Here is a 13,661-nt window from a genome sequence, read left to right as displayed (position 1 = left end):
GACAAAAGTTTTACACAATTTGACCCCACTACACTTCTATAGGAAAGGGAAGGGAAACAATTTCAAAATGTTATTTTTTGAAAATATAGAGAGTCAGTGTAGAGTCAGTGTCGACTAAAACTAAGACGAAAAATGTTCGTCGACTACCTTTTTTCACTGAGGAAAACTAAATGGAAACTAAATGAAAACTAAGCTACGATGACTAAAACTACAAGACTATATAGGATACTGAACATAGGAACTCACTAATTAACAGCTAAATGACATAATATTATTATGTCATTTAGCTGTTAATTAGTGAGTTCCTTTGTTCAATATTAGATAGTCTGCTGCTGTCCGCATTAAAACCCAGAGAGTTCATATAACTCTGCACTGCAGGTGTAAAGGTAACCACCTTTACCGTCGGTTTTCCGAAAAATGCGTGTGCAGGGACCTTAAACGTGGGCCATTCATTTGATTTTACACTCTCAGAGTTGAATTAACACTCCAGATTCTGCTTTGTAGCTGTCGCACCGACAAGCTGTCGCACCAACAAGACAATACTGTATGTCTGAACTTCACACTCTGAGCACTGAACTTTGAGGAAAGGTGAATTGTCACATGACCTGAGATACAGGAAATATATATATATATATATATAGGTCCTATGCAAATATTGGACCTAGTTGTGTTGCGTTGCGTACAAATAGGTACGCAAGGCAAATACAGAGACAGTCACTCGCGCACACGCGCACGCACGCACACACACACACACACACACACACACACACACACACACACACACACACACACACACACACACACACACACACACACACACACACACACACACACACACACACACACACACACACACACACACACACACACACACACACACACACACAGGGTAAACCTGGAACCTCCATGTGTGTGGTTGTGTGTGTGTGTAAAAAGCCCCCTAGGCTTCAAACAATGGCTGCTCTGTTGACTAACCTCTGTATTATCCTATTAGTGAGCAGACACAGTCCCACGCATACACTTACACGCACGCACACCACACTACACCACAGTACTGACCACTGTGCTGCTGACCGCTCACACTCACCAGTCACTACACCACAGTACTGACCACCGTGCTGCTGACCTCTCACACTCACCAGTCACTACACCACAGTACTGACCACCGTGCTGCTGACCTCTCACACTCACCAGTCACTACACCACAGTACTGACCACCGTGCTGCTGACCGCTCACACTCACCAGTCACTACACCACAGTACTGACCACCGTGCTGCTGACCACTCACACTCACCAGTCACTACACCACAGTACTGACCACTGTGCTGCTGACCACTCACACTCACCAGTCACTACACCACAGTACTGACCACTGTGCTGCCGACCACTCACACTCACCAGTCACTACACCACAGTACTGACCACCGTGCTGCTGACCGCTCACACTCACCAGTCACTACACCACAGTACTGACCACCGTGCTGCTGACCGCTCACACTCACCAGTCACTACACCACAGTACTGACCACCGTGCTGCTGACCGCTCACACTCACCAGTCACTACACCACAGTACTGACCACCGTGCTGCTGACCGCTCACACTCACCAGTCACTACACCACAGTACTGACCACCGTGCTGCTGACCGCTCACACTCACCAGTCACTACACCACAGTAGTGACCACCGTGCTGCTGACCGCTCACACTCACCAGTCACTACACCACAGTACTGACCACCGTGCTGCTGACCACTCACACTCACCAGTCACTACACCACAGTAGTGACCACCGTGCTGCTGACCGCTCACACTCACCAGTCACTACACCACAGTACTGACCACCGTGCTGCTGACCGCTCACACTCACCAGTCACTACACCACAGTAGTGACCACCGTGCTGCTGACCGCTCACACTCACCAGTCACTACACCACAGTACTGACCACCGTGCTGCTGACCGCTCACACTCACCAGTCACTACACCACAGTAGTGACCACCGTGCTGCTGACCGCTCACACTCACCAGTCACTACACCACAGTACTGACCACCGTGCTGCTGACCGCTCACACTCACCAGTCACTACACCACAGTACTGACCACCGTGCTGCTGACCGCTCACACTCACCAGTCACTACACCACAGTACTGACCACCGTGCTGCTGACCGCTCACACTCACCAGTCACTACACCACAGTAGTGACCACCGTGCTGCTGACCGCTCACACTCACCAGTCACTACACCACAGTACTGACCACCGTGCTGCTGACCGCTCACACTCACCAGTCACTACACCACAGTACTGACCACCGTGCTGCTGACCGCTCACACTCACCAGTCACTCAGACCATTGCAACCTATTCTTATACCCTGAGGAGGGAGGGAGACATATGTACAGTGACACTGACAAATACCCCCCAAATCAACTAATAAAGGAGACATCTGAAAAGTGATGTCACGTGACGTTGACTGGGGGCTAAAAACAGTTCAATAAGTGCCTTTAGGTTTCGCTAACTGACATACACCATTGTTATTATATACCTTAGCCTCCACCCGCTCCCTCCGCTCTGGAAATTCTAACACACTCAAAACCACCAAAACAAAACTCCGCACCATGGGGGACCGGGCCTTCTGTTCAGCTGCTCCTCGGCTGTGGAATGCCCTCCCCGACCACCTGAGAGCACCACAATCCGTGGACGCTTTTAAAAGGGGACTTAAGACATTTATTTTTAACAAGGCATTTGGCCAGTTGGACCATTAGATGCCCGGTGTACTTTTAATCCTTTTAGCAGTATACCATGAAATGCATGAATTGTGCTAATTTTAGTCCTTTTATTTACTCATGCATTATTCTTCTTCTCTTGTTGTAGCACTTCAAATTTGCTTGAAATGTAAAGTGCGTTATAAATAAAATGTATTATTATTATTATTTACCTTCGGAGTTCAATTAAAACTCCAGATTTGACCGTGTAGTACTAAACTAGTGGTTCTCAAAGTGGGGTCCCCCAGGGGGCCCTTGACGGGGTTATAGTCAGTAAACTAGTGGTTCTCAAAGTGGGGTCCCCCAGGGGGCCCTTGACGGGGTTATAGTCAGTAAACAAATGGACCCTCATTGGTCTGTAACTCTCAGAGTTACGGCCCGTGGCCTAATAATGCATACCGAACTGGGGGCCCTTGGTTTGAGAACCGCTGCACTATAGGCTCGCTCGCTACCTGAGAGGGACGGGGTACATCCTACCTGAGAGGGACGGGGTACATCCTACCTGAGAGGGACGGGGTACATCCTACCTGAGAGGGACGGGGTACATCCTACCTGAGAGGGACGGGGTACATCCTACCTGAGAGGGACGGGGTACATCCTACCTGAGAGGGTAGGATGTACCTGTTTTCCAGTCCACGAATGCAGCATTTACTATGGTGAAAGAAATGCAAATGCCACTCCTTTCCGCATGCCATGTTGGAAGGCAGCATTCCCCAAAGTCTCCTGAACTTGAACTCAGCATTTTGCGTTTAACAAATTTGTTTAGAAATCCATGTCGTTACACTGCATCTCCACTAGGAAAAGAGTGCTGGGTTGCGCCCTGAACTACTGCTATTTTTGTACAAAAGTGCCCTCCTACAGGATTTCAGCCCCTGCCCCTCAAACAGTCTCTGCACGTCCCTGTCTCTGACAGGCAGCTGCAGAGGGGTATACTTGTCTAGCCTGGCTAATAAACCAGAATCAAATCACACTGTCGTGTGGTATTTGAGTCTGGAGATGCTGTGTATGGATCTTGTTTCCCGGGGGGCGGGTTCAAACATTTTCTCTTTGACGCAATTGGTCAGAGCTACTGTCAGTCAAAGGTCTCAAGCATTGAACGTCACTGTACCAAAGCCCGCCCATATTGCATACCGTGTCCCGATTGGCCACACCAGTTCTCTGGTGTAGGAAATGGGCGTACAATTGAGCCTCTCCAGACCGTAATCCGCCGGCAGGCAATTTATTTTTGCCAACGGCTGATTCGGTCTGGCTTATTAGCCAGGCTAATACTTGTCCTAGAGCAGCGGTTCTCCAACTTAGTTTTTTCTCAGGTCACTCATGTAAACAATATTTTCATCCAATTAAGGCACCACTGAATTGAATTGATACTTTACAGAAGCTTACATTTATAGTCATATTATGGTACGTGAATATGCATCTTTCCCCCGAAAGACACGGTATGTGTCAGGAGGAAAACTTGAGAGAATACTATAGTTTCCATTACGACAGATTGAAAATAACTTCCCCTTTGACATCTAACCACATGAACCGCAGCATCCCTATTCTGGGGGGAACATTCACCAAAAATAGCAGATCTACGAGCTTGTGAGCTTGTAGATTGTGAGCTTGTAGATTGTGAGCTTGTAGATTGGCTATTTTTGATGAGGAGGTTTGGTGGTCTTACTACTTACTAAGTATAGTGGGATTAAGTCGACTAAAACCAAGACGAAAAATGTTCGTCGACAACCTTTTTTCACTGACGAAAACTACATGGAAACTAAATGAAAACTAAGCTTGTAGATCGGCTATTTTCATGCATCGAGGCCCGCCAAAATACATTTTTGTCGACTAAATCAACTGTAGATTTAGTCGACTAAAATCTTATGATATTTAGTCGACTAACACTAAAACATTTAGGTGACTAAAATGTGACTAAAACTAAATGAAAACTATTCAACAGACTACAATTAAAACTAAAATCAAAATTTGCTGCCAAAAACAACACTGGTTTGGTGGTCTTACTACTTACTAAGTATATGGATTAACCACACTGAAGTGATAGTGATAAATTCCAAATATGTCATTTCTTGCGGCACGGCACCCCTGGACTTGCATCATGGAACCCACTCTGAGAACCATGAGGGACAGACAGGCATCATGTCCTACCTGTCATAGTCCCGGTGGTCTTTGACAGGCAGCTGCAGAGCAGCGCGTCTCGAGGAAGCCACAGATGATGTCATGACGTCAAGCTGGGAGAGGCTGGCCATGCGCCGGCAAAACACGCCAAACTGTCTGTCTGCTAGATCTCTGTGATAATGCAGAGAACACACACACACACACACACACACACACACACACACACACACACAGATGTTATTTCAAAATGCATTCGCAGTATAGTATATACTATTGAAACACAAACATTAATGCACAGACACATCTCAATTGTAAGAGAAACACTGATCAAGTACTGACCAATGAAATAAGACAATGTACTGTATTTACAACTACACAGGGGCACCAAAGATGCACTAAAACGAACTGATGAACACACACACACACACACACACACACACACACACACACACACACACACACACACACACACACACACACACACACACACACACACACACACACACACACACACACACACACACACACACATGCGCGCGCTAATGCACAGCACGCACACACATTTACTTGCAGTAAAATTGGTGGTAAAAGGAGACTGTTTAACAGATATGTCATCAAACATTCCCGTCAAACTTACTGTACACACCTTAGACAAACACCTTCCCCCTTCAACCTGCCACAGCAACACAACTCTTGTGTCTGTAAGGTTTACAGACGGTAACTGACATGCCCCTTCAACCTGCCACAGCAACACAACTCTTGTGTCTGTAAGGTTTACAGACGGTAACTGACATGCCCCTTCAACCTGCCACAGCAACACAACTCTTGTGTCTGTAAGGTTTACAGACGGTAACTGACATGCCCCTTCAACATGCCACAGCAACACAACTCTTGTGTCTGTAAGGTTTACAGACGGTAACTGACATGCCCCTTCAACCTGCCACAGCAACACAACTCTTGTGTCTGTAAGGTTTACAGACGGTAACTGACATGCCCCTTTAACCTGCCACAGCAACACAACTCTTGTGTCTGTAAGGTTTACAGACGGTAACTGACATGCCCCTTCAACCTGCCACAGCAACACAACTCTTGTGTCTGTAAGGTTTACAGACGGTAACTGACATGCCCCTTCAACATGCCACAGCAACACAACTCTTGTGTCTGTAAGGTTTACAGACGGTAACTGACATGCCCCTTCAACCTGCCACAGCAACACAACTCTTGTGTCTGTAAGGTTTACAGACGGTAACTGACATGCCCCTTCAACCTGCCACAGCAACACAACTCTTGTGTCTGTAAGGTTTACAGACGGTAACTGACATGTTTTATAGCAGTCTGAAAACCAATAAAGAAACCAGACCGGCTTGAAATTGTATATGAATTTCAGAATATTGTTTCTGAAATTAACGCTTCACATGCTCGCAGAGTTTGATTTTTAACACCATAAGCTGCCTAAGACTATCTAAATACATCAAAACTGAATCAAATGTCACATTTTGTGAATTTGCAATCAGAACAAATTGGACCAGTAAAAAAATATATACTAAACTTGTCTTTAGATATTATAAACGGACAGTATTTGTATCAATAACCTAAAGATATTTGATTTAATAAATCACTATGTAAAAAAGCAAAGGCAAAAGTGGGGCGACAGTAGGTCAACCAACACCTTACTGAAGATATATGGTGGATATAATTAATATAAAGCTATATTACAGTATATTCTGTATAGAAGTATAATAGAACACTGACCATAGAGATAAAAGGTACATAGAGGTTCTACTACGATAGAGTTATAAAGTTATAATATGGTCCTTCAAAGAGGTCAGAAGGAGAAGAGCTCTACAGATTAAATGTTTTCATTCTACAAATGCCTTCTAAATCCTGACATTTTCATGTCAAGGACTCCCAAAAATATATGTAATTGGCCTCCGACCCCCCATCTGAAAATATGTTTGTTCCAGGGAACCTCCAGAAGCAAAGATATGAGTTAAAACTTTCGCTCTGAAAGAATATATATTCAAAGATTTGCACCACATTTTCACGATTAAAAAAAATAGCAGATCTACAAGCTCGTAGCGCGGCACTCTTTTTCAATAGCCAAAGTATAACATAATGCTTAAAACACCAAAAGGGGTTCCCGCCCACTAACTTAACTTCCACTGAAGCTTTTGCCACAGTTGAGTAGTCACAGTAACAGTTTAAGCCTGGAATTGATTGATCGATTGAATACTTTTATTAACAGTTTGCAAAAAGTACAGAGGTACAGTTATACAATAACGCTACACACAAAAAGCCCTGAGCGCTTGTTTCGATTGCAGTCCTGTGTATTCAATTCATCAAGGAATTCACTGTCGTCCAATAATGTGAAGTGACAGGCTGTTTGTCATCTGCATGGCAAGCAGCGCTCCAAATAATTATTTGTCTTAAAGTTTGTTTATGTTTTAGCACTTTACAGGAATTAGGACCTATAAAAGTTCACTGCTCCGGTGTAACTATAGCTCCATAACCAATTATGCTCAAGTTATGCTTCATCGCATGACGTGTACGTGTCGCGTGCTGAAAATATCAGATCTACAAGTGTCACAATGTGTCACATGCGAGTTGCCTTGCGAGTTTGCGCGCTTGTGGGTCTGCAATTTTTAGGCAAGAAACAGTGTCGAAGTATATAGATCAGGCTTTAAATGACAGCACACTGTACCTGTTTCCTTCTTTCTACTGATAAAAGAAATTTCCAAGTAGGGGTCCGCCTCTCTTTTCTCCTATTTGCTTTCTTTCTTTGTCTTTCTCTCTCTTTTTTGTTCCTCTGTTGTTCTGTGTTTGTATCTCTCTCTCTCTCTCTCTCTTCTGTAAATGCCAGCCAGGTAACATGTAGAAGCAGGTGGTGTTTGTGGGTGTGGCTCTGTTAGGCTGAAAGTGGCTGTTATTGGCTAATAATAGTGTTATTGTCACACAGAGGGAAAAGAAGAAGAAATGTGTTTTATTTCCCTGTCAGTGCAAGCAGTAACAGAACCCCTTGGAGCATACTGTAGGATTAGAATACGATAATTAATATTTACCACATCATTATTTTTTCATACCATCATGGCTGGTTTGTGTGGGTGACTTTTAGAATGCTGGGAGGCTCAGAAATGTTTAAACTAGGCTAGAAAAGCTATGCCTCAGTCTTCAACCCTCTTGGCTATAGTCGCAAATTCTTGCATTGTAGGAAATAACTGTTGTAATTAACCAACACATTACCATGCAAGAATGTTGATTTGACTGTAGATATCAATTTGGTTCTGTCTGGTCAGAACATTAGCATACTAACTACAGGCCTGAGAGGAAGTGTCATTTCCTCTGATAAGACCCAGTGCTGACAAGTTATAAACAACGGCCAACTCTTCTCTTTTCTCTGATTTTTCTCCTACGGCCAAACTGGTTTCTCTGAAACGAGAGATTCAGCAGTTGCACACGTCTGTTTGGGGAAACAAACAGCTGTGCCAATTAAGGACATTTGACTGAGAGATGGTAGTGAAACCTAATTGAATTTATCTTCCCTTGTCTGATTCTTTGAGCAATCAAAATGCAATAACTCAATCATGTTGAGTCATTGTAAACGGTTCCAACAGCTGTAATGACTAATCATCTACATGACCAATAGTACTGTATTTCATAATCCATGTATTCCTCATGACCTACTTTGATTAGAGCAGTAATTTGTTTGTCAAGGTGGCTTTCACGGATTGCTGGAGATCAGACCATGAACAAACAAGCATAAAGCAGACAAGCTTATTTATTGGATGTTTTATGATGTAAAGTGTTGCCAAATCCTCAGCCACACCAGCATGATGACTCACAGAAGCTGACTCATCAACAGAACCTTTTGTTTTCAACAAGGCACAGCCACAGGGAAAGGTTTGGTAAGCTTTAAGGTTTGCTAAGTCAAGTGTAAGCTTATACTAACTAAACATGACAACAAATACTTGCACTACGACATGCACACACTTTCCTTCACAGGGTAAGAAACTGTGGCACGCGGAAGCCTCAGGAGGTCAGGAGGTAGAGTGGCCGTTTGGCAATGGGAAGGTTCCCAGTTCAATCCCCAGCTCCTCCTTGGCTTTTAGTGTCAACGTGTCCTTGAGCAAAACAACCGCAACACCAACTGCTGAGAGCTGTTCAACAGTTGCCTTACTGCTTCCAATATATAGTTATGATGATGAGTTAAATGTAAAGGACAAATACCAGACGCAAATGCACACGACACGATGTCGACTGAAATACTTAGTCCCAACAATGACTAAAGGGGGCACATTTTTATAAAACAGTATTTTTAAGCTGCTTGCATTGAAACGACCGTTGTAATCATAATTAATTGCTTGTTTAGACTAGAGAATCTTCTTTGTAGCTTTGGTGAAATTATGTCTTTATTATGTTTTTTTTGTACATGTGAGTTTATTTGTAGCCTCCAGACTTCACTTAAACCTAGTACTTAGTTTACCAGATTCCCAAGGGCTCTAAGTACAGTATCTTCTCCAAAACTAGCCGATCTAATAATTGTAGATCTGCTATATTCCTCAAACATTAGCCCCAGAATGGGGAGATGTTATAGGTTTCTAGTGGTTAATGACTCAGGTCAAACAGCCTGAGGTGTGGTGTGTTTGGATGGGGTGGGGGGGTCCGTCTGCAGACATTCCACTGACCCAGCAGTGTAAGCCAGTGACATCATCGTTGTGTTCCCTCCTACTGACCCCATTGGTATTCCGTCTGTACAATGACATTAAGCTGAATGTATATACTCCATCACGCCAGGGTGTCACCGCGTTGCACCGTGACGTGTTGTTACTGTAGCTTATATGGTAGATCTGTTTCTTTTTGGCAAGCAACACTGTTGAATAAGAGATACAGAGTGATAGATAGGCTGGGTTAGAAGAGAAAGAACGGCGTTGAAGAATGGTTGATGGTTTACTGAACAACACGAGTATAGCTGAGAGAAAACGGCAGACAGAGAAACAGAGTGATGGCTGCAGAGAAACAGAGTGATGGCTGCAGAGAAACAGAGAAACAGAGTGATGGCTGCAGAGAAACAGAGAAACAGAGTGATGGCTGCAGAGAAACAGAGAAACAAACGGACTGGAGGTTTGTTAACCGTGGTTACTGAACAACAAAGGTCGCTGGGAATGACATTAGAGCCCTTGAGGGGCGTGTGTGTGTGTGTGTGCGTGCGTGCGTGCGTGCGTGCGTGCGTGCGTGCGTGCGTGCGTGCGTGCGTGCGTGCGTGCGTGCGTGAAGTGAAGTGTTGGCAGTAATATCTATGGCCCCTATAAGCCAATGACCTCCCGGCTAACCTGTGGTCTTGACCCTAAACAAATCACAGGTAACAAGGTCAGAGGGTCATGAGACAAGTACTGACTAGCAGATTCTCACGTTGAAAATTATGACTTGAAAATATGTTCAGTGTAGAATGTAACGGTAACCCAATGTTTATGAGCTTGATGTATTAACATTATCCATTAATCTATTGTATCGTTTTATCCACACTAATTCCATGATGTTCAGTCAGTCTGCCAAGATAAATATAAAAATACATTTAAATATTTACTATTGAATTTAGACAAGTGGTTCTCAAAGTGGAGTCCATATGGACCCTCAGACTCAGAGTTCCTTGAGGGGGTTCCAAATGGACCCTTACAGGTCTGTAACTCTGGAAGTGTATATATGGAACCAATTGGACCCATATGGGTCTTTTTGTACACTTTCAGAGTTATGGGGATCTTTGAAATGTAAAAAAACAATAACACATTTCTGGCGGGAACCCCTTTTGGTGTTTTAAGCATTCTGTTATACTTAAGCTAGTGAAAAATAGCAGATCTACAAGCTCATAGCGCAGCACCGAGTACCACGCTACGAGCTTGTAGGTCTGCTATTTTTTTTAAATCGTGAAAATGTGCCGCAAATCTTTGAATATATATTCTTTCAGAGCGAACGTTTTTAACTCAAATCTTTGCTTCTGGGGGGGGGGGGGGTGTCCCTGGAACTACATATTTTCAGATGGGGGTCGGCGGCCAATTTCATATATTTTTGGGGGTCCTTCACAAGAAAATGTTTGAGAACAGGATTTAGAATCGTCTTCAGGTCTAAATGGGACAATAATAATAATACTACTACTACTAATAATCATAATAATACAAAATAATAAAAATTGAGAACCAGCGATGTAGAGTGCAGATGTACTGTCCAGTGTGTGATTTGTTTTCACTAAGACAGAAAGAAGCACTCTTAAACACACTGCTGGCACAGTCTGAGGTAAAAGAGCTGCATGCTGCCATACTGGATCGCCATGGAAACTGGGCATGTCGCAGCCTGTCCGTCTGACTGTCTGTCGAAAAACTAAAGAATAATTAAAGCATTTAACAGCTGGGTTTTAGTTACGCGCTTCACTGCCAGTAATGTGTGTGTGTGTGTGTGTGTGTGTGTGTGTGTGTGTGTGTGTGTGTGTGTGTGTGTGTGTGTGTGTGTGTGTGTGTGTGTGTGTTTGCTTGTATTACTATTTGTGAGGACCAAATGTCTAGTATAGTATAGTAGAATCAGAGAAATATACAGTACATTGTGAGGAGTTATTATGCCTGATTAGTTCTGCAGCTGTGTCATGCATCAAAACTATTTTCGGCTTTTGGGTTGAGGTTTAAAATGTCAAAACATTGGAAATATGGCATTAATAAAAGTCCTCACAAGTATAGTAATATATAACTGTGTGTGTGTGTGTGTGTGTGTGTGTGTGTGTGTGTGTGTGTGTGTGTGTGTGTGTGTGTGTGTGTGTGTGTTGTGAAACAGCAGAGACATTGTAACCTGTGGCTGTCTGTCTATCAGCTGACTCAGATGCATGTGGAGAAATGGCTAAGAAACTAAAACATTATCGCTCTGACTGACATACCCTCAGGTGTGTGTGTGTGTGTGTGTGTGTGTGTGTGTGTGTGTGTGTGTGTGTGTGTGTGTGTGTGTGTGTGTGTGCGTGCGTGCGTGCGTGCGTGCGTGTGTGTGTGCGTGCGTGCGTGCGCCAACAAAGCAGTGAACAGTAGGCATTTTAAAACTTGTTCCTGTCATGGACCTATATTGATTCTGTCCTAGGGGCCCTGATATGAGAATATTAAATTGTGTAAGACTATGTCATCATTTTACACAAGAAATAGATTCACAGTGGTGATATTGTTAGAATAGTACAGAGCTTGTATGTAGATTGTCTATTTTCACAATGTTTGCCTCTTCTGTACATAATATTTGGTCAATTTGGTATTAAAAACCTCTTAAAATTACATTACATTGTAACTTTAGAAATGTGCAGATACCATGTGTACACTTTACTTTATACTATACTGTATGTTGGTTTGTTTACTGTTGAGTGAGAAAACAATGTTGCATTAAGCTAATCATCTGGGGACCATAAAACACTGTTGATGGTATTGTCTGCAAAAGTAGTGGGTTATAAATTTAAGAACTCTTCTCAGATATTTGTTCCTGGCACAGAATCCCAGCACGCCGGAGACTAATGTGTAACTATTTTCCTCCGTAAATGTATTTGGGAAGCCCTTGTGCAGTACCATGGTTCTCAAAACATTTCTCAAACCACTGCCCTAGTAGTGAATGGAGATGGGTGTACTGCTGCCATCTAGTGGCTCACACCTCTACTTACAAGCACTGTGCTGCTATGCTGCTCATACAGAGAACAGCTGAGCTGTTACATGATGTTGGTGAGGTTGAGAAGTCTAATATTGATTTCAACAAGGGGCTACTGGTGGCTATTAAACATAATAGAAAGAAAGAATTACAGGCCATGGGCATAAAAAAAGCATAACAAATAAATAATTAACTAACAAAGTCTTGGTCAAACCGACCGATTAATCATTAGAATCGACTATGAGGGGAACAGCCCTACAGACTAGATTTGGTGGTTAGGGACAGGTTGAAGGGTCAGGTTAGCTAAATGACTGACCTGGTGTTGTGTGTCATTGTGGTCTTCTTCCCCAGCACGTCGCCATCACTGGAGTAGCCACCCGCTTCCATGGAACCGGCCTTTGCATCGTCTGCTTTCTCCTAGGAGAAGACATTGATTTTACAAATGTCTTCTAAATCATGACAGTTTTCTGAAAAACCCTATGTTTCTATGTCATTTCCATGTCAAGGACCCCCAGAATTATCTGTATTTGGCCACGGACCCCCGTCTGAAAATATGTTGTTCCAGGGACCGCCTAGAAGTAAAGATTTGACTTAAAAACGTTCGCTCCGAAAGAATATATATTCAAAGATTTGCGCGCCACATTTTCACGATTTTTCAAAAATATCAGACCTACAAGCTCGTAGCGCGGCACTCGGTGCCGCGCTGTGAGCTTGTAGATCTGCTATTTTTCAATATATAAAGTTTAAAATAATGGTTAAAACACCAAAAGGGGTTCCTGCCCAGAATGGCTTAATTTAAGAAATGAGTTTCAGTGGTCCAGTGTTGAATTTATAGTCACCTTAAATGTTTTGCTTTAGGGTCTAGGTTTAGTTAAATCTACAGTTAATTTTAGTCAACTAAAATGTATTTCGGCAGACCTTAATGGTGTCGTAATGCATGATCACAACGATCATGCCATTTTCAGAGCACAACACCCGAGCCGCGCGCAACCAAACGTAAAATGACTTGTCTTTTAGTTCGACTGGATATCCCTAACATTTTAGTCTAGTTTTTATTTGTTGACACAATGTTGTCATAGTTTTACTTTTAGTCATCAATAGCTTATTTTTTAATTAGCTTTTATTTAGTTTT

The 13,661-nt window shown here is 43.2% G+C and overlaps 1 protein-coding gene across 1 annotated transcript in view; it reads right to left on the bottom strand.

Annotated features, from left to right (window-relative positions):
* LOC306923179 (neuron navigator 2-like) overlaps positions 1–13,661 on the bottom strand; it is a gene marked incomplete at its 3' end in the record, with an annotated part of 81,823 nt that overhangs the window by 41,997 nt on the left and 26,165 nt on the right. Inside the window, exons 15-16 of the mRNA XM_079501207.1 lie at positions 12,846–12,946; positions 4,907–5,047 (exon numbers count right to left, since the gene is read on the bottom strand). Coding sequence (XP_079357333.1) covers positions 4,907–5,047; positions 12,846–12,946 — 242 coding nt within the window. The remainder of the gene's footprint in view (positions 1–4,906; positions 5,048–12,845; positions 12,947–13,661) is intronic.

This window comes from Electrona antarctica (genome assembly GCF_951216825.1).
Source record: "Electrona antarctica genome assembly, chromosome: 5".
NCBI lineage: Eukaryota > Metazoa > Chordata > Actinopteri > Myctophiformes > Myctophidae > Electrona > Electrona antarctica.
This window is presented reverse-complemented; position numbering and strand designations above follow the sequence as displayed.